We start from the raw sequence: 21540 nt of genomic DNA on the forward strand, positions 1-21540 counted from the left end.
CTCTTCTGCCGAGACTGCCCTGGCACACGGTATAAAGTGACACATTTTGGACATGAGGTCCACCACCACCAACACTGCAGTCTTACCCCTGGACGAAGGCAGATCTGTGATGAAGTCCATGGACACCACTTCCCACGGCCTGTGTGGTGTGGCTAAGGGCTCCAGCAACCCTGGTGGCGCTGCTCTGACCACCTTCGCCCGCTGGCAGGTGGTACAGCCCCTTACATAGTCTCGAACATCTTCCCTCACCCCTGGCCACCAGAAGTGTCTCATGACTAGGTGAGTGGTCTTGTCCCTTCCAAAATGCCCCGCTGTAGGGTTGTCGTGCATCTGCTTGAGGACCGTACGTCGAAGCTGGGTGGTGGGTAGGTACAGCGCACCCTTGTAGAAAAGCAGCCCTCTGCGTTCTGCAAAGTCTTTTGCCTGCTCCCTCCCCCTTCTCAGTTCTCTGAAGATGCGGTTGGCAAATTCATCCGCTGCCGTCAGTGCTGTGAGTTCTGCCTCGCTCACCACTGCTGCTCCGCAGGACCATGCCGACGGGGGGAAAATGTGCCTTGGGGCTGGTGGCGCCTCCTCCTCCATGTACTCTGGCTTGCGGGAGAGGGCATCCGCCCTGACATTCTGCTCTCCTGGGATGTAGTGTATGGAGAAGTTGAAGTTCGAGAAGAACTCCGCCCACCGTATCTGCCGCTGGTTGAGCACCCTGGCAGTTCTCCAGAACTCCAGGTTCTTGTGGTCTGTGCACACCTGGATGGGGTGCTTGGCGCCCACCAGGAAGTGTCTCCAGTGCTGGAACGCCGCGTGGATCGCAAGAAGTTCCCGATCAAAAACTGTGTAGTTTCGCTCGGGCTGGGTCAACTTCCTGGAGAAGAAGGCACAGGGTCTCCACTCTCTGTTGGCGTCCAGTTGCAACAAAATGGCGCCCACAGCCTTATCAGAAGCATCTGTTTCAATGCGTAGGGGCGCGTCCTGAACCACGTGGAACAGGTTCTGGTCTGAGGCGAACACCCTCTTGAGGCTTTCGAACGCTGCTTGCGCCTCTGGTGTCCACCTGAACTTCTGCTTGCCTCTCAGGCAGTCAGTGATGGGAGCCGTAACTCGAGAGAAGTTCTTGATGAACTTCCTGTAGAAGTTGGCAAAGCCTAGTAGGCGTTGGGCATCTTTGCGCGTCCTGGGGCTGTGCCAGTCCAGGATGGTCTGCACCTTGTCCTTGTCCATTGCCAGCCCCTTGTCTGACAGCTTGTAGCCCAGGAAGTCCACCTCCTTGGTGTGAAACTTGCACTTCTCCAGCTTCACATACAGGTGGTTCTCCTTCAGGCGCTGTAACACCTCCCTGACGTCCTTCACGTGCTGCACTGGGTCGTTGGAGTAAATAAGGATGTCATCCAGAAAGACCAAGCATTTCCTGAAGAGTAGGGACCCCAGGACGTGGTGCATGAAGGCCTGGAAGCATGCTGAGCCCCCTTGCAACCCGAAGGGCATCACCAGATATTCAAAAGAGCCCAGAGGCGTGAACATCGTGGTTTTCCACTCATCGCCTTCCCGGATCCTGATCAAGTTGTACGCCCCCCTCAGGTCTAGCTTGGTGAAAATCTTGCCTCTGCGTGCCGCTGTCAGGAGATCATCCACTCTGGGCATGGGGAAAGCCACTGGCTCTGTCACCGAATTCAGCCGTCTAAAATCCACCACAAGACGGCGCTGTTGCGTGTCTTTCTTGTCCACCCAGAAGACCGGGCTGCCCCCTGCTGCCTTGCTTTCTCTGATGAACCCCCGCTTGAGGTTCTTGTCGATAAAAGCGCGCAGATCCTCCAGTTCCTGGTCTGACATGGCGTACAGCTTGGCTGGGGGTATAGTTGCCCCAGGCACCAGGTTGATCTGGCAGTCAAAAGGCCTGTGTGGGGGCAGGTGGTCGGACTCCGCTTCACTGAAGACCTCCTGCAGGTCCCAGTATGGTTTGGGTATCGCCTCACCCCCTTTGACGTGCATGGTGGCCACCGTGGCTATCGGAGGCCCCTCCCCTGGTTGGTGCTGCATGCAATGTTCCAGGCAAAAGTCCGATCCAAAAGTGATGCATCTCTGATGCCAACTTATGGAGGGGTCGTGGCGCGCCAGCCAGCTCATGCCCAAAACGATTGGGGGGTCTGAGATGGTGGTGACGTTGAATGCCAGTGTCTCTGAGTGCCTTCCAACCGTCATTCTCATGGGGGGGGTTTGATGAGTGATGGCCCCTCCCAGCAGCTCTCTGCCGTCAATGGTTGCCACGTGCAGAGGAAAATCCAGCTGCAGAAGCTGGATCTGGTGCTCTTCTGCAAAGTTTCTCGAGAAGAAGTTGGCTGAGGCACCACTGTCAATTAGGGCGAGGACCGTCAATGGATAGCCATTTGGGAGCGTGAGCGTCACTTCTAGAACCACTCCTGCTCTGGGAGGGGTGGGCTGGCTCTGCTCCTCTCTGTGCGGGTGGGTGGGCTGGGGCTGTTGTCTGCTGACTGTGCCTGGCTGCCGCCCCTTGTCTCCTGCAGCCAGGCTTTCCCGTTTCCCTGCTGTGGTGCTGCGTCAGTGGGGGAGGGCACAACCGTTCCCGCCTTTCCTTGCCACTCCCTGCGATGTGGGCAGTCTCTGACGAGATGCTGGGGGGAGTTGCAGAGAAAGCAATTCCCACCCCTTCCCTCCTTGCGTCTTGGCGCCGCTGGGGTTTGAAAAGCCCGCGCGCGCGCGCTATCAATCTGCATGGGTTCCTGGTCCTGACTGGCCCCAGGCGTGGCTTGAAAGGGTTGTTGAGGGAGTGGCTTCTCCTGCGACCGTGGGAACCAAGCCCGCTTTGCGCGCGTTGCTTGCTTGTCGCTCCATCTGGATTCCTGCCTCACCCCCACCGCCAGAGCCGCTTTGCTCAGTTGATCCATATTACTGGGCTTTGGACCTCTCGAGAGCTCATCCTTCACCTCCTCATGCAACCCCAAGTAAAACGCCGCTTGCATTGGGGCAGACTCCAGATCCCACCCCAATCTGTGCACCAGCATGGTGAATTTCGCCCAATACGCGCGAACTGTCATATTTCCTTGGCGTAAATTATGAAGTTCCTCCTTAGTCTGGTCCATATGACTATCGGACGAATACATCGTTTTCAAACCTTCTAGAAATAGTTTGACATTCTTCATGCAAGGATTCCTTGTTGCAATTAACGGTCTTAGCCACTCCCTGGCCGCCCCTGTAAGGTGCTCCACAATAAACGCTACTCTGTGCTCATCATCAGGGAACTCATCGTGGTGCAGCTCAAGAGCATACACAATCTCAGTCTCAAAGCCCTGAAACTCCTTCGGGTCTCCATTGAACTTGCTTACTAGGGTCCCGGCTCTCCTTCCTGGCAGCACTTGGACTTGGGGTGCCCCTCCCGCCTTGTTTTTCTCTGCATCCAGCTTGTTTTGGAGGTCTACCGCCACCGCCCTTAAATGCTGCTCTTTTTCCTGGAGCTCTCTCACCTGTTCCGCAAGTTGTAGCCGGTCGTCCTGGACCTTCTTAGTCTCCTCTTTAGCTGCCTTCAATTCTCCCTGCGCCTGCAGCGACAGCTGTTGCAGTTCTAGCTGGGCTTGCTCAGCGATCTGCCGCCACTTCTCCGCCTCTGACACGCTCATCCCGGCAACTCCAAAGTAGCCCAAAAATGATTAGGAGGTTGCTGTCACAGTGGCCGGAGTGGACTACTTCAGAGTAACGACGCTACGCAGCTCTGCATTTTATTCTTTTATTGGTGCTGCGTATTTACAGTGCTCAAGTCATTGCTATTTACACGGAGCGATGTTGTCAGTCGGTTTCAGAACCTCCTAATGGCTTTTGGCGCGTCTTTCTCCAACACAAAAGCTTTGGCAGACCCATCCTCTTGCCCCTCCTCTTCCTGCGTAATTCTGGAGTTGGGGGGATGGGTCTTCCCCCCTTACTTGCCCCTTCCTGTCCCACCTGGGACCCTGGCTCCTCTACCTTGCCTGAGCCTCGGACACGACTTCCTGCTTCCCCACTGGAATCGGAACTCTCCCTGCTTTCCCCTTTGCTCGGGGACGGGCTTGAACTCAGGAGGGGAGGGACTTCGCGATATCCCCTGTCCCTCACAGGTGCCTTGATAGGAGAGCTGACTGACAATGCTCCTGTCAGGAACGGAAATTAAGAGTGCTATGTTGAGACCATTTAATGGTTCAGTCTTAACAGTATATAATTGAGTGGCAAAACTCAGGCTTTGCACATACCGCTCTCTGATTCCATCCTGCTTTATCTTGAGTTGAATAGAACAGAACACCAAGAATCAGTTCTGAATAATGGCACCAGTCCTCTCCAAAGGCCAATGACGCGCCCCCCCCCCCGGCAAACACCTCTCCTTTGAAGAAGTCCAGAAGCCCATTCAGAACCTCGTCATTTTCACCCAAGAGAAGCAGGCGCCCAACCTGTTGGTGCATTACCACTTCAGATCAGCAGGTGGCTCTGCAGAACACTTTGCCATTAAGAATCAGGTTGCCATTAAGCATCACTGGTTGCCTGCTTTCCCCGGGCTTGTTTCTCTGCTGCAGTTTAGAGTTATGCTCATGCCGTGGTGTCAGTCACTAAACTGTCCATCTTCACTATTAATACAAGGATGCTAAGAAATCTGGGGACATGTGCTGGAGATCCTATATGTAGTGAGGATGGTCGAAGCAGGAGCCAATTACTCTCTATATTGGTGAAACTTGCTCATCTGAAAATCCACCTTTGGAGTGCTTGTTGGATATTTCCATAACCTGTTGGGGTTTGGCATGCAGCTATCTTTGGGTCCAGCACACTTCCAAGTACCTGGCCCGCTGTTCAGTAGAGTAATCACGCAGCTTCCACAGCATGTGGGAGTTCCAAGACTACGATAGCACAGAGGGTAGAAATAAATCACAGGAAATATTGAGTACAGACAGAAGTCTTTACGGTCAGTTTTAAGCATGGCTGTTGCAAACTATACAGAACAAAGCCTCTACTAGAGCCCAGATAGAGGCACAGTTTAAACTTAATGCTCAGACCTGGCCCTAAAAGCTGCCAGACCGTCTCCACATCTTCACAATTTGAGAAAAGAGTTTAGACTAAACATTTCTTAAATGCCCAGTAATATAATAATAATAATAATAATTATTTATTATTTATACCCTGCCCATCTGGAAGGATGGAAGGACCAGGTGCGCAGCCTGGGAGTCATTTTGGACTCACAGCTGTCTATGGAGGCGCAGGTCAATTCTGTGTCCAGGGCAGCTGTCTATCAGCTCCATCTGGTACGCAGGCTGAGTCCCTACCTGCCCACTGACTGTCTCTCCAGAGTGGTGCATGCTCTAGTTATCTCCCTCTTGGACTACTGCAATGCGCTCTACGTGGGGCTACCTTTGAAGGTGACTCGGAAACTACAACTAATCCAGAATGCGGCAGCCAGACTGGTGACTGGGAGCGGCCGCTGAGACCACATAACACCGGTCTTGAAAGATCTACATTGGCTCCCAGTACGTTTCCGAGCACAATTCAAAGTGTTGGTGCTGAACTTTAAAGCCCTAAATGGCCTCAGTCCAGTATACCTGAAGGAGCGTCTCCACCTCCATCATTCTGCCATCATTGGACACTGAGCTCCAACAGCGAGGGCCTTCTGGCGGTTCCCTCGCTGTGAGAAGCCAAGTTGCAGGGAACTAGGCAGAGGGCCTTCTCGGTGGTGGCGCCTGCCCTGTGGAACGCCCTCCCAACAGATGTTAAAGAGGAAAACAACTACCAGACTTTTAGAAGACATCTGAAGGCAGCCCTGTTCAGGGAGGCTTTTTAATGTTTAATTGATTACTGTGTTTTATTTTTCTGTTGGAAGCCGCCCAGAGTGGCTGGGGAAACCCAGCCAGATGGGCGGGATATAAATAAATTATTATTATTATTATTATTATTATTATTATTATTATTATTATTATGGCTGGGTTTCCCCAGCCAGTACAGAAGAGTGCATGTGTAGAGACACCCTGGCTTCTAGCATCTTCTGGAAACTCAGTGTTGTTACTGGGAATGAATGTCACTCCCCCCCAACAGTGCCCCCAGCCCCATCTCTTCTCAGCTCCCCTCTTGGTCTCCCTCACTGGATTGGTCTTCTGCAGGGAAGAGGCAGCCCTGTCAGGAGAAAGAGACTTCACACAGGGCTGGTTAAGAGATGGCACTGTCTCATGGAGACAACTGCCTTGCTCTGCAGGGGAATTCTCCTAAAGGCGACCTAGATTTTTCTAGAAAGAAACTTGTGCCTTCATTTTAACTCAACAGTCATCTCACCACTCAGGTTATAGAAGATAATTGGTTTGCAGAGTGTTTAGAGTAAAGACTCACAACAGTTATTATTAAAGTAAGTGCCCTGATCTTCAGTTTTATGTCTTGAGTAGCGCTGCTTAGGAAGTGGGTTTTTCTTTTTCTTTTGCCTTTGCAGCCAATTTCCATTACTTTAATAGAGACACCTTCACAGCCGCCTCTCTCTTGTTGTTTCAGCTGCCCGAGCCAGCAATCCGAGATCTGATTGTTGCCAGCATCGCTGTCAAATACACCCAGTCTAATTCGGTTTGCTATGCCAAGAATGGACAGGTAAATGCTTGGAAATGTTCAAGGGAGATCATCCCATTGCACTTACTGGCCAGAATGTCAGCTTTTGAAACTTGGTGCTGTGAAACAAATACAAGTGCATCTTTCTGCAGAGCCTGCAGTTAAAGTTTTGCTAAGTTCCATTTGATACATCCTTCCCCATAAATCCCTTCCCACCTCTTTCTATGTTCCCTGGCTCACAGACTCCAAAATTTCCCTTGTGTGTGTTTACTATATTGAAGCCAGCGGCAAAGTGGGTGATGATGGACAAAATACCTCCGTATGCAGTGAATGTATTTTCAAACCATTTACGGCACACTGTCACTGCAGTCTGTCTTCATCCGGCATCTGAGTGTATTTACATGCACAAAGAGTGCTTCCTCTTTTCCACTAGGGATTGCCTTCTTTACTCCCCTATGAGACTTAAGAGTACTACTTGCATGCCTCGGAAGAGTTCCCCTTCACACCTCTTGTTTATTATTTTCAAGTGCATGACAGACCTTTCTGCATACTTTCCAGTTCTGAACTTGCCCACAATTACGAGTGGCGATGTTGAGCTAGAAACTGTATTTGGGATATTGAGTCCTGTTGAGTTGCTGCTGTCCTTCTAAAGATGGTTTGGCTTGTTGGGACCAATCTGCTGACGAAAGAGGTCTCCTGCCTTTGCAAGGAGACTCGCTTGTGGTGGTGCCATACAGGCTCACTGCCACTGGGCCATAAATCTCAATATGTCTCCCTACATTAAAGTGCTGCTACCGGTAGGGGCAGACTGGCAGGAAATCCTCTAGTGAGCAGGGAAACTGTGTGGACAAATGCCGTCTCCCTCGGCCTGAAAGTGAGATGAGCGCCACAACCCCATAGTCACCTTTGACTGCACTTAACCATCCAGGGGTCCTTTACCTTTCCATTTTTTGAAGTAACTTGCCAATTTGCTCTGCTCTCCTAAGGAAATCAAATGAAAAGATTTCAAGAACTCTGGCCAGGTAGTAGATTAAATTTTTAAAAGTTTTAAGTTTCTTGGAATCTTTTCATTTGATTTTCTCAACTCTCCAAGGACTCCAGTTTATTTAGTACTGCTCTCCTAAGGAGTCTAGGGTGGTGGCCTTGGGTCCTGTGCTTTATCAACACTGTAACCTTACAAGGTGAGAGATTGTGGGAGCTTCCCAGCATCTTCGTCACTTGCTTCCCAGGAAGGGCGAGGAGGTTGGTGCAGCGCTGGTGGAACAGTTTTTAATTTTGGTCTTCTTAATATGCTTCAGAGAAGCCTCATGGGCTGTAGCTGTTGGTCTCACAGGACATTTCAAGCTCATGTCCTCCCCATAAGCATAATAAATAGGACTGGTCCAGGAACAAAGCATGTTTGCCGCTGCTCCCTTTCAAGAAAAGTGTTGCGCATCCCTCCTTGATGTTTCCTGTGCTGATCAGCCTCCGGAGCCTTTGCAGTGGCAGCTGCATTTTCCATTGTAGGAGCGTTGCAATAATGACTGTGCCATCTGTGATGCTGAGGAAGTCAGAGACTCCATTCAGCTTCAAGCAGAAGGAAGACTCCCCTTTGCTATTTGGGGCAAATGGTGTACATTTTGATTCTGTTTGTGTATGGTACATTTTGAACTGGGCTTATTTTTCTCTGGATGTTGGGCTTCTACCTCGGCCCCCACCACACACTTTTTTTAATGGTAGCAGTTATAGCAACATAATGAGCTTTTTTCTCTGTGTCAAAAGACTCTTAGTTGACTTCATCCTGTGATTTGTTTATGTGCTCAGGGGGCTATTCAGAGGCTAGGCTAAGCTGAAAAACAAGTTGGGGGGGGGAGCTTCTGGAATAATTTAGGATTCTAATCCTGCTTCTGTTTCTTCTCCGGGTAAATGATTGAACTGTTTATACCGTCATTTCAGTTGACGCACACGAGGGCTGTATTCTGTTGCAGTCTCTGCAAACATCCCAAGAGAGTTAACTAGAATACACTGAGATTCTTTGTTGCAACAAACAAGTCCTTCAGACCTGAAATGGCAGCTCTCCATTGGGTACTTTTGATACACCTTGTACCTGGCTGGCATAGTGCTGGCTGTACACTTTTAGCACCATTCAAGAGCCATTGAAATCTATGGCAAATCTCCCGTAAATGTTAAAGGTCAGGGCTACACCCAGAATGAACAAGCCCTTGGGCAGCCCCTTAACTTTCAGGTGGGTGTGCCATGACCCCCCCCCCCGGCTCCTTCTGATGTGCTTCTTTATTGTCCAGCTCCTGATATTGAGGGCTTATCCGCACTCCCCCTTGTCCCCACTCTTTTCCCCAGGGAAGAGACTGTACTCCTTAGTATTCAGCTGAGTACCCTGTTTCTCCGAAAATAAGCCATAGTGATAGGCAGTTTAACCTTGTAGGTTAAACTGTAAGGTAAAGGTAAAGGGACCCCTGACCATTAGGTCCAGTCGTGACCGACTCTGGGGTTGCGCGCTCATCTCGCATTATTGGCCGAGGGAGCCGGCGTATAGCTTCCAGGTCATGTGGCCAGCATGACAAAGCCACTTCTGGCAAACCAGAGCAGCACACGGAAACGCCGTTTACCTTCCCGCTATAGCGGTTCCTATTTATCTACTTGCATTTTGATGTGCTTTCGAACTGCTAGGTTGGCAGGAGCTGGGACCGAGCAACGGGAGCTCACCCCGTCACAGGGATTCGAACCGCCGACCTTCTGATCAGCAAGCCCTAGGCTCAGTGGTTTAACCACAGCGCCACCTGGGTCCCTCAGGTTAAACTGTACCATACTTAATTAAAAAAATAAGACATCCCCTGAAAATAAGCCACTGTGGTTTTTTCCAAGGAAAAATAAATATAAGACGGTGTCTTATTTTTGGAGAAATATGGTACTAAGTTCTTTAGTACTCAATTGGAGCAAATGGCAATTGGGGTTTTCTCTGGGTTGATGTTGGCTCCGTTTTAGAGCTAAAGAGAGGTTTTCACTGGGAAAGGTGCAGGGCAAGGGGGAAACAGCTCAGAGCCCCCCCCCTGCTTTCTAGGCACAGGCCAAGGGGAAGCATGGAGGGAGCCCTAAGTGCCCCTTGAGTTTTTATCTTCAGAGCTGACAGGATTTGCTGCTTTCCCCCTTACTAGGAATCATGGTGTTCAAATTTAGTTACTCAGGCGAGAGGCAGATAATAAGCTAAGCAACCCAGAATGCTTATGAAGCAATAAAGGTAATAGAAGCACATAGCTTTAGATCCTGAATTGTTCTTCTCCGGGGACAGAAGGACTGCTTCCATTCACATCCAACGGAAACCCCTGCTGGGATTTTTGCTAATTTCCTGTAGACCCACCCCGTCCCCTGGCCACGGCCACCTATATTTTTGCCACCACCAAAGCAAGGTAGATTTTCTAGGGGCTGCATGTGGCTTGGGGAATTGGTGGAAACTATAATGCAGGGGTGAGGGACCCAGGTGGCGCTGTGGTTAAACCACTGAGCCTAGGGCTTGCTGATCAGAAGGTCGGTGGTTCGAATCCCTGTGACGGGGTGAGCTCCCATTGCTTGGTCCCAGCTCCTGCCAACCTAGCAGTTCGAAAGCACGTCAAAATGCAAGTAGATAAATAGGAACCGCTACAGCGGTAAGGTAAACGGCGCTTCCGTGTGGCTTTGTCATGCTGGCCACATGACCTGGAAGCTATACGCCGGCTCCCTCGGCCAATAATGCGAGATGAGCGCGCAACCCCAGAGTCGGTCACGACTGGACCTAATTGTCAGGGGTCCCTTTACCTTATAATGCAGGGGTAAAGAAGCTTTTTGGCCCTGGGAGCAGATCTGAAGGTGGAGGCTGTAAGGAGCTGCCGGGGGGCAGCATTAAGGAGCAGCGCTGGGAGTGAGTTGTGGTTTCTGCCGCATGACTCCTTGAGTGTAGAGGCTCACACAGGATCCTGAGCACACTTTGCTTGGAAGGGAAGCAACTTCACACACCTTTTCTTTCACTCGGTGACTACAAACTACGAAGGAGCAACAATTAACAAATCAAACACCACAGACCAGAGGTTCTCAAACTTTTTTCCTCAGGGCTGCACTTTCAGAATACAAATTAGCTCAGATTTTTTTATTGATAAGAAATACATTGGAAAACACAAAGAAACAACTCCTAGCAATGCTTGATTTATAACACAGAACACAACTGCTATATAATATGGTCATGAGACATCCAGAAAGTATAAAACAATGCAGCTCCATAAGAACATGAATCCTTTCCAAAATAAACGAGCCTCTTACATCTGTGCCTTAAGTATCAGTAATCTCATTTATATTAGGTATAGTTTGAGACAAACTCATCTCTTCAACACAATGAAGCCTTTCTCTTTTCTGATCTTTCATATTCGTCACGAGTTCAAAATCCCTGTTCACAACAATATGTTGTGGAGAACTGTAGAAAAACAGCCAGTGCTCTAGCTCTCATTTTAAAAAGATATACATATTTGCATTTTTTTCACAAAAAAGTTGATACTATACTACACTGAAATGTTGGAATGTTTCTCTGATTGCCCTTGCACTCACTGCACTCACCACCCCCTCCTGGTTCACCAGTGCGGCAAGGCATGCCCTTTGAGAGCTACTGCCATAGACAGAGCATTTGTACTGCTCTTGTTTGTTGTGAAGATGAAGAGTGTTGTTTGATGTGTAAAATCAGCTTGTACTGAGGTTCAATGCAGTACTGAAGCCAGTGGGGAAGCCATGTTAGGCAAAAGACCTTTTTAATGGAGCAGGCAGAACATTACAGCTGCCTAGCATGCAGGACTCTGTAAATCCATTCATTGTGCAGCCCCTGAGGAATATTAAACAAGCCTAATGTTGTGTAATGCCAGTGGCTGTCTTGTTAGCTAGGAGCATATTATTCATTGGCTGCTTAAAAAAAAAAGGACACAAGTCCAGATTTTTCATTCCCTGTCATTGGGGAACGATCCTTATTTTTGTTTTTAAAATGATTCTGGCAAGAGGTGAAATCGCTGTAGGAATAAGACAGCAAATGGTTTATTTCTTTCAGTTTGGCCTTGGACTTAGGGCTTTAACATCTGGTAAATGCTGCCTAGCCAAGCTGGAAAGTTTGAGGCAGTGGCCAGGCCTGTTGACCCAGCAAGGAACTTTTCTAAAGAGCTTGTCCTTGGGCAGAAACAGGAAGACAGTCCCAAAATACTGCAGACGGTGGGGGTGAGGAGAGTGGAAAGTGCCCCCCAACCTGTTTTTAACATAGCAGAATGAAGGCCCAACCCCCAAAAATAATTGAGCTGAAGTGGGTACAGTGGTACCTCGACTTACGAACGGCTCGGCAACTGAATTTTTCGACTTACGAATGGGGCAAATGGCCGCACACTTACGAATTTCTCGACATCCGAATGGAAACCGCGGTGGCTTTAGATAGGGTTTTTCCGACTTGCAAATTTTTAGATGGGGTTGCTTCGACTTGCGAATTTTTCCGTTTCCAATGCATTCCTATGGGAAATCCCGTTTCCAATGACGCCTTTCGGCTTACGAATTTTTCGACCTACGAAGGTACCTTTGGAACGGATTAAATTCGTAAGTTGAGGCACCACTGTATCTGAAGAAGTGTGCATGTACACGAAAGCTCATACCAATGACAAACTTAGTTGGTCTCTAAGGTGCTACTGGAAGGATTTTTTTTTATTTTGTTTGAGCTGAAAATGAAATCCATATGGATGATGCAAACTCTTGAGTTTTGGCCATTAGAGATGATAGGCCACCTCCCTGATGACTGTCGCTTAACTTAAGAGGCTATTTGCTCACTGAGTTCCCTGTTGCATTGGCACTGGAGGTAGTAAGAATAGCCTTTTACTGCCCTTTAAATACAGGCTTAAAATGAATTCAGAATTTTAATCTACAGTAGTAAGATTGATCTGAGCATATGGAGATCGCTTCAGAGTAAAATGGATAGAGTTGCACTGCCTAAGCATGGAACTGGCATTATTATCTAACTTAGTGCAGGGTTGTGAGTGACAGTTATAGCACAGGTTTTGAGTCTTCATTGCATTTGCATTAGAATGAGGTTTACACCTTTCCCTGGAAAAATAAAAAAAATTCCTTCAGTAGCACCTTAAAGACCAACTAAGTTTATATTTTGGTATGAGCTTTCGTGTGCATGCACACTTCTTCAGATACACGTATCTGAAGAAGTGTATCTGAAGAAGTGTGCATGCACACGAAAGCTCATACCAAAATATAAACTTAGTTGGTCTTTAAGGTGCTACTGAAGGAATTATTTTATTTTGCTTCGACTCAGACCAACACGGCTACCTACCTGTAACCTTTCCCTGGATTTGTTTAGATTTTTATTCTGTCTCTTTAGTTCAAGGTGCTCAGAACAGAATGCATGGTTCGTAAAACAACAACAACACATATACAGACACAAATTTATCCTCACAACAGGAGGTAGTTTTAGGCTGAAAAGATGTGACTGTCCCAAGGCTACCCCATTAGCTTTGTGGCCGAACGGCTATTTGAATTTGGTCTCTTGACTCCTGATCCCAACAATCATAATTTCTACACCCAAATTGTATTTTAGAGTGCCATATGCTATTCTTTCAGTAAACATTATTAAGCCCTGCTGCTAGATAGGAGTGCGGTAATGAATAATAATAATAACTGGTAATTTCTATAATTGCGGACCCTGGGAAAAATGAGGAGGGAAATTGTTATTGATTGCATTGGTAATTACCTGATTTTAGGTTAACGTTTCTCGCTGTGAGTGCTGGTCTGTAGAGAGAGGGAGGGTGGTGTAAGGCTGCTCTTGGCTATAGGCAAAATAAAACATGTGTCTTCTTAAAAGTATCCTCTCCAGTCAGTCTGCTGAACTGCTCTCCAGCCCACCTGTAAAATAAATTATGTAATGACCTTTCCCTGAGCGTTTTAGATAGATATAACAGCATATTAGAAGGGCTGAGACCACAAAAACTTTGGATGCTAAAAGAAGCTTGCTGGCCAGACTTCACGCGTGAGGGTAATTTGCCCCCCATTTCGCTTTCTGGATTTATAAGTGGATTTACAGTACAGCCGTTTGAAGTAGACTAGTTTCTTAAGAACTTGTCTTCACATACATAGGTTTTCTGATGGATTGCTGCTATTTCTGCTTCAGATTGAGCACATGCAGGCAGGTAGAATTTAGATAGGAAGAAACTGGATTTGCTACTAAGCAGGAAGGCATTAGCCTAGTTGAAGAAGTTGTCTTTCTGCACCAGTTAATTCTTTCTGGCTTTGGCAATGCCCAGTATTGTTGTTGTTGCTTAGTCGTTTAGTCGTGTCCGACTCTTCGTGACCCCATGGACCATAGCACGCCAGGCACTCCTGTCTTGCACTGCCTCCCGCAGTTTGGTCAAACTCATGTTCGTAGCTTCAAGAACACTGTCCAACCATCTCATCCTCTGTCGTCCCAGTATAAGTGCCTCCATAAGGGGCAGGGGGAAGGGGGGAAATTGTGATCTAGCAGCAGCAGCGTTGTGTCTACCTGTGGGGCTGCCACAGCTCCCCTGGAGCTCCTCTGGCCCAATGACCACAGCACCACCATCCGGACAACATCTGCCGTTGCCTCCGCATCCTCCCTGCCCCAAGGCATCACTGCCAAAAGAGATGCCTCAAGCAAATGACTTTAATATTGAATGGACTTAGGAGGCAGCCTTGATATTGAACAGCCAAACTTTGGGAACGTGGAAATCTGTGTGACTGAAGTTGCCCTCCTGCGCAGCTGGGCTTCCTGACTGGATAGCATCTGGAGGATCCAGTCTGCCTTCTAAATTTCATTTAGATTCAGCCTGCTTTTCTAGTCCTCATTGTTGTGGAAAAAAATGTTTGAAAATATATGTAAAACTAAAGTGGCAACAGCAGGACAAAATATGCAGGGACGGGATAGTGAATGGAAATCAAAAATTTTGGCTGTTGGTATTCTGTATCTCTGCTTGCCCCCCTCTTTCTTTCTCCTTAACATTAGAGGCCTATGAGTTGTGTCTCCCCAACCCTTTAAAAAAATGCTCAGCAGTTTCTGTGTTACTCTTGTATCATCATATGTTCCAGCATTTTTGTAAACCAAAATGGTGGGGGTTTTTGTTTCTTTGTTTTTGCGGAGGATTTTTTTTTTTTTTGCAATCAAGCAGTCTACAAAATTGTATTAAAGTAACGAATAAATTTCAGCTAGAAATTTACCTACTTCTCCAGAGCTGTATATTTCCATCCTTGCAAATCTAACCTTTGACAATTATCCTATATGTTGTTTTGCTTACGTGGACAAGTTCATATAATGCTGGACAGCATTAGGTTACACAGCCTGTGGTCCTAGTGAACCTGGTAAGACTGAATTCCAAGGAAATATCTTAGAGCTTTATAATCCCCCTTTGGGTTGGGGTCCCTAATTTTTTCCAGAGCTTCATGGCTGCAGTGAGCCTTCTCTAGGCCAGTGACACCTATTCACTCAGCCAGAATTGACTCTCTTTGGCTGCCTTAAATTCCTGCGCCATCTCCCCATTTCAATGAAGTCTGTAGCACTAGTGGAAAGTTAGATAGCTTACAACGTAGTAGAGAATATTACAGCTTTCTCCATAGTGATTGGGACTCCCACGTTGAAGAACAGCTCGTCTCAGACCCTGCAGTACAACTGCTTTCCCAGAGCAAGCTAGATACCTAGAAACTCTCGTAACTTGAGTGCTCCCTTTTCCTTGGCTCATTACATGGATTATTGAAGGAAAAGCAGTCTTGTTTGATAACTTAGCAAATATTTTGCTTCCCACCCCGGCGGGTGTGTAATCTTCAGGAATCTTGTTTCTAAACTGGTACATATTGGTGACACAGTTTGTTTAACGTTTGGCTTTTCTGGTGAGGCCTTGAGTGAATTTCTTAGGGAAAGGTGCCCATGGAAGCTTGCCCTTCCTCCCAATAATTATAGGGCTCTGTCTGTTTCAGGTGGTTGGCATTGGTGCAGGGCAGCAGTCCCGAATCCACTGCACCCGACTGGCTGGAGACAAGGCAAACCACTGGTGGCTCAGGCATCACCCACGGGTGCTCTCCATGAAGTTCAAAGCTGGAGTGAAAAGAGCAGAAATCTCTAACGCTATTGATCAGTATGTCACAGGGACCATTGGAGAGGTAAGCCTGGGGGCACTTGGCTAAAGACAAACTCCAGAATCTGTTCAGGATTGGTGCTTGCACACATTTTGTTTGTTGCATTTATACCCCTTTCTCCAGGGAGCTCAAGGTGGCTTAACATGATTTCCCCCAGCTCCTCACTTAATCCCTACAACAACCTTGTGAGGTAGGATAAGCTGAGAGGCAGTGACTGGCTCAGGGTCACCCAGTGAAGTTCACGGTCAAACCAGGGATTTGAACTCTGGCCTCCCAAGGTCCTAGTCTGGCACTCTGACCACTATGCCACGTGCAACCTCTACTCACGCAGGAGACACCTTGGAATGCTTACAATCCTGCAAAAGCTCTGTGCCAAGGGACTGCATTATTCAAATATTCAACAGGATAGCCAGAGCCTAGGGAGAAAGGGGTGTGCCTTTGCATATTCATGTACTTGGGATGGGAGCTCTTGGTTGTGATTGCCAGGGCTGGATCTATGTGCTATTAGTTATTGAAGCTGCAGTTCTCTGTTGCTTTTACATAGTACTTAAGTACAAAAAACAACAGTATAAAAAACAGGATAGTTTGTTCCGAGTGCATTAGACTTCTTAGGGTAGCGCCCCCGCCCCCGCCCCCCAGTTAGGTGATCCTTGGAAGCCTCTGTAAAAAGGCCAGATATCTCTGAATTTCTCAGAGGCAAACAATACTCCCATCATGTTGTAACATCTGAAAGGTAAGAGTCAGATGCAAATAAAACTAGGATCAGTATCAAGTGTCTTTCTTCCAGATTTGGGTTTTTAAGGAAAAATAGTCATACATCATATTTATCAACTGATATTTCAGAAGATCCAGCCGGGTACCTTTATAGCTGCTTCCACATGCAGGTCTGGTTCGTAAAGAGGGAAGGTTCCTAAAGACTTCAATCTGAAGTGCCAGAAGAAATTTAAGTCAGAGCTGCCGCCTAGTTCTCATCAGAGATCTTTAAGGGAATAAAAGGACCACGAGCAGCAACTCTCTGGTTGAAAAGCTTGTGCTGAAAGCATTACAAACAAATATCCAAATTTGAACCCTGCCCCCACCCCCTTTAACTGCAGGAGGGTGTTTGACTTCTTATTCCAGTTACTTGAATGCTTCTCTAGCAAGTTCAGGACTTCCACAAACGTTGCATAACATGGTAAACTATACACTCCTTTGGAATGCAATAAAGTCTGAACGCAATGAAGCAAACAGGGATGTGGTTAAAACAGGCATTCTGCGAATCATGTCAGAAGTCTGATTGCTTCCTTGGGGCAAATGGCAGCTGGATCAGTGGCACTCAAGACAGAGGACAGTGAGCCAAGATCCTGTTTTGTTAAATGTTGTGTTGGGCTCCTTGTACTAAATGGTATGTTTGGGTGCTTTGATGTTTACTCACTGGCTGGAGTAGCAGAAAATAGGCCAAGCAAAGCATACGACTCTAAAATGAGCAGGGTGCATTGTAGTAGGAAGCTATAAGGGGACGTGTATGTATTAGTTTAAACAACAAAGGAACCGGGGGGCTTGTTGTTGTTGTTTAGTCGTTTAGTCGTGTCCGACTCTTCGTGACCCCATGGACCAGAGCACGCCAGGCACGCCTGTCTTGCACTGCCTCCCGCAGTTTGGTCAAACTCATGTTGGTAGCTACAATAACACTGTCCAACCATCTCATCCTCTGTCGTCCCCTTCTCCTAGTGCCCTCAATCTTTCCCAACATCAGGGTCTTTTCCAAGGATTCTTCTCTTCTCATGAGGTGGCCAAAGTATTGGAGCCTCAGCTTCACGATCTGTCCTTCCAGTGAGCACTCAGGGCTGATTTCCTTCAGAATGGATAGGTTTGATCTTCTTTCAGTCCATGGGACTCTCAAGAGTCTCCTCCAGCACCATAATTCAAAAGCATCAATTCTTTGGCGATCAGCCTTCTTTGTGGTCCAGCTCTCACTTCCATACATCACTACTGGGAAAACCATAGCTTTAACTATACGGACCTTTGTCGGCAAGGTGATGTCTCTGCTTTTTAAGATGCTGTCTAGGTTTGTCATTGCTTTTCTCCCAAGAAGCAGGCATCTTTTAATTTCGTGACTGCTGTCACCATCTGCAGTGATCAAGGAGCCCAAGAAAGTAAAATCTCTCACTGCCTCCATTTCTTCCCCTTCTATTTGCCAGGAGGTGATGGGACCAGTGGCCATGATCTTGGTTTTTTTGATGTTGAGCTTCAGACCATATTTTGCGCTCTCCTCTTTCACCCTCATTAAAAGGTTCTTTAATTCCTCCTCACTTTCTGCCATCAAGGTTGTGTCATCTGCATATCTGAGCCGGGGGGGCTTAGAATATAATAAACCTCTGAGTACAAATTTTGTAGCAAGGTGTTATGTAGCTGTGACCTTCCAATGGGGAACTTGGAGAAATGTTTGCATTATTGTCACTGTGTTTGCCTGCATTGAATTAGATGCCATCAATGAAGCAGGTAAATTTTTTTAAATGCCCCTTTGCAGGATGAAGATCTTGTCAAGTGGAAGGCGCTGTTTGAGGAAGTCCCAGCTTTGCTAACTGAGGCAGAGCAAAAGGCATGGATTGGGAAACTGAATGGAGTCTCCCTCAGCTCAGATGCTTTCTTCCCTTTTAGGGATAACGTGGATAGAGCAAAGCGGGTAAGGCTGTGGAATCGGGGGGGGGGGGGGGTTTGACTGTGACTCTTAATGACTAACGGGGCCGAGGAGTATATATCTAATTAGCTCCTCCTGCTCTGCATACTGGCTCCCTAAAATCTGTTATGTGGGTTACGGTTGCAAGTAAGAGGTGTCAAAGTGGAAGCAGGAGTAAGATGTAGGGAAATTTAGTCCAGACATGCATTTCAGGAAAAAGCTGGTGATACTTACTCAAACTCGGACAGGTTACAATTCTCATCTTCCTGCACCTTCTAAAGAGAAGATTCACCACCCTTAGTATCCTCTCTGACCTCCGTTCAGGACAATCTTCCCTAAAAGTGGTTGGCCGCTTTTGTGCAGGGCCGTCCCTAGGCCCGGGTCCGGTGGCGCGGGGCGACAGGCCACCAGGGGCGCCGCTGCGCCCGCTGAGAGGCGTGGTGGAGGCCGCCCCAGGCGCACCGGATGCAGCCCTAGGCACGCCTCTCAGATGTTCAGGCCGCTCTCCGGAGGCGCGCGGGCCTGGGGCCGCCTCCGTCACACGCAGGGGCGTTGCAACAGGGCCGGCCCTACGACCAGGCTGGATGGCGCAGGGCGCCGGCCCTCCAGGCGGTAGCCGTGCTGCGCCCGCCCGCCGCGCTGGGAAACGGGGCGGGGGGGCGCCGGAGGGATCCGTCGCGCCAGGGCGCCAGGCACACTTAAGACGGCCCTGCTTTTGTGGGTACCCCATATGTGCAGAATTGTGCAACAGCTAATGAAATGGTTCAAAAAAGCTGATTTGTTTTTGTCTCCCCCCCTCCTTTTCTTTCAGAGTGGAGTCCAGTTCATTGCTGCCCCTTCTGGTTCAGCAGCTGACCAAGTTGTGATCGAAGCCTGTGATGAGCTGGGAATAACTCTTATTCATACCAATCTCCGTCTCTTCCACCACTGAAGCTTCCCCACGTTGCCACTGCAGACATTCCTCTCTGCCCATTTCTTGTCTCTTTGCTTCTGGCAGTGAAAGCATCCTCATTAATGGGTTCTTGCTTGCTTTCTAAAAAGCCAGTCTTCATGGGCACATTTCACTTTAGTTTTCTCAAAGCAATGGGTATTATTTGTAGAATATAAAGTAGCTAACCTCTGGTGCATTTCCTGAAAAATTAATGCACAGAAGTGTTTGTCACTAATGTGTCTCAAGTCAAATTCTTCATGCATTCAAGGCATGGACTTTGCTTTTATTGGCTTTTGCAGTATGCAGATAATCAGATGGGCATTGTATGTATGGGAAGCAGATAATCTTCATACTTTGATATTAAAATACCACATTTAATCTCATAATAGTCTCACCCCATTTTTGCAGCTCTAAAATTGGCTCCAGTGCTTTCCCCACATAATAGTCACAGGGTATAATTTGACAGCAGGAGGATCCATGGAGCTGGGCTGCCGAGGGCCTTGATTGCCGGCTATTGACCGGGAAGGGCATTCAACCTGGGTGCTAGATTGCTTTTGCCTCTCTGGGTCTGTTCATGCCTCGGGGCGCGTGAGCTGCCCCACGGCTTGGCCCACACTCAACTGCTGAGGCCTGCATCTCCTCCTGCCCCACACTCTGGGACACGACGGCTTCCACTCACCTTGCCAGCTTCCAGCCATTACTGTAATTCACTACATAATGGTTGCAACCCCCCTTTTTGGGGGGGAGGAAGAGCATTAAAAATGCAACAATGATGCAGTGAAATGTGGTATTTCTATTGCACTCTTCGAAGTGCAAGTTACAATTGTTAATGAAATAGGTAAAACAAAATGTAATGCACCAGCAAGCATGAACAATATAAAATGGTAGCAAGATAAGCAAACTTCACAGCAGTAGGCATAGAGTCAGTAGTGTAGGAAGATGGGGGGGTGGCGCAATCCCAGGGCACCATCGCGGCTGCCCGCCCCGCCCCCAAAACACACGTCCCACCCCTGCACGTGGTGCGCCCTGCCCCCAGAACACGCGCCACGTCTCTGGGGGCAGCGCACCTGCTCTCCGCCCCTGGTGGCGGAGCATTGTTTCCTGCTCGGCAGGGGGTTGGGACTGGATGGCCCTTGTGGTCTCTTCCAACTCTATGATTCTATGAGGCTCCACCACTGCATAGAGGCAAAGGCCTGGGTGGTGGTTTTAAATTGGTGCCAAAAACTTAGCACTGTGCAGACAGGATATTTTGAATTTGGGGTGCCTGACCCCTTGTGATGTTCACTGGCCACTCCGATTGCAACAACTTCTGTGGCTTCTCCTATCGTGGTTAAATATGATGAGGTGACTGGCAGCTACAAAACCTATTCTGTACCCTCAGCACATGTTACCTCCACAACTGCTAAACCTCTTTTTTAAAGGGATGGAAGGTTTTATAGACCTCCAAGCATGGGAGAAGCCGCAGTCTCACTGATAAGTGAGAATTTCAAGGGGGTCCAGCACAAGTGAAATAATACATGTTGAGTAAATTTGTGGAATAAATTTAGTAGTTTGTATCCATGCCGTTATAAGCGACCACAGTACATTCTTTTGTTAACAAGGGGTTGGGGAAGAAGTGCAGGAGGATCTGCAACAACTTTGGTGAGGGAGCGGCTGAAGCTTTATCGGGCTCCTGGATGCTTATTCTCTGTATCCAGTACAGTGGTACATCGGGTTGAGTACACAATCCGTTCCAGGGTGCCGTTTGCACCCCCAAAAGTACTCAACCCGATCAGTGCTTTAGTGCATGCACGAAGCACCGATAGAGCTCTTCTGCGCATGTGATTAGAATGCTTCTGCGCATGCGCGCACGGCAGAACCCGGAAGTAAACACTTCTGGGTCCACTGAGTACTTAACCCGAAAGTACGCAGCCCGCAGTGAACGCAACCCGAGGTATGACTGTACTAGGTATCTGGACACCAACTTGTGGTCCAAGTATAAATACTCCAGCACTTGCACCGGGACATCAAGATTCTCTGTGCAGCTTCTACTACTCTACATACTGTACTCTCACACAAGACCAGGAGAGATAAAGACTTGCAAAAGCTGAAGCCCCAACTTTCTAAATGTTTGTTTCCATTTTCAAAACTCTGAAACCAAAACAGTGAGCTGCAATACGGAGCAGTGGTGCTTCAATCTGCTGCTTTAAAAAGATATGCCTTATGCTTAGTTGGAATAATTAAATGTGAACTGTCTTTGGGGAGGTGTATTATAAACTGATGGAAATAA

General features: G+C 48.0%; 1 protein-coding gene across 2 annotated transcripts in view; it reads left to right on the top strand.

The window, feature by feature from the left end:
- Nucleotides 1-19369, top strand: part of ATIC (5-aminoimidazole-4-carboxamide ribonucleotide formyltransferase/IMP cyclohydrolase) — a 41875-nt gene extending 22506 nt beyond the window's left edge. For both annotated transcript variants that reach the window (XM_035139040.2, XM_035139050.2), the window contains exons 13-16: nucleotides 6499-6591; nucleotides 15523-15705; nucleotides 18191-18346; nucleotides 19152-19369. In XM_035139040.2, coding sequence (XP_034994931.1) covers nucleotides 6499-6591; nucleotides 15523-15705; nucleotides 18191-18346; nucleotides 19152-19271 — 552 coding nt within the window. In that variant the 3' untranslated portion in view covers nucleotides 19272-19369. The remainder of the gene's footprint in view (nucleotides 1-6498; nucleotides 6592-15522; nucleotides 15706-18190; nucleotides 18347-19151) is intronic.
- The last annotated feature ends 2171 nt before the right edge of the window (nucleotides 19370-21540 follow it).

This window comes from Zootoca vivipara, chromosome 1, assembly GCF_963506605.1.
Source record: "Zootoca vivipara chromosome 1, rZooViv1.1, whole genome shotgun sequence".
In the NCBI taxonomy this organism is placed as follows: Eukaryota; Metazoa; Chordata; class Lepidosauria; order Squamata; family Lacertidae; genus Zootoca; species Zootoca vivipara.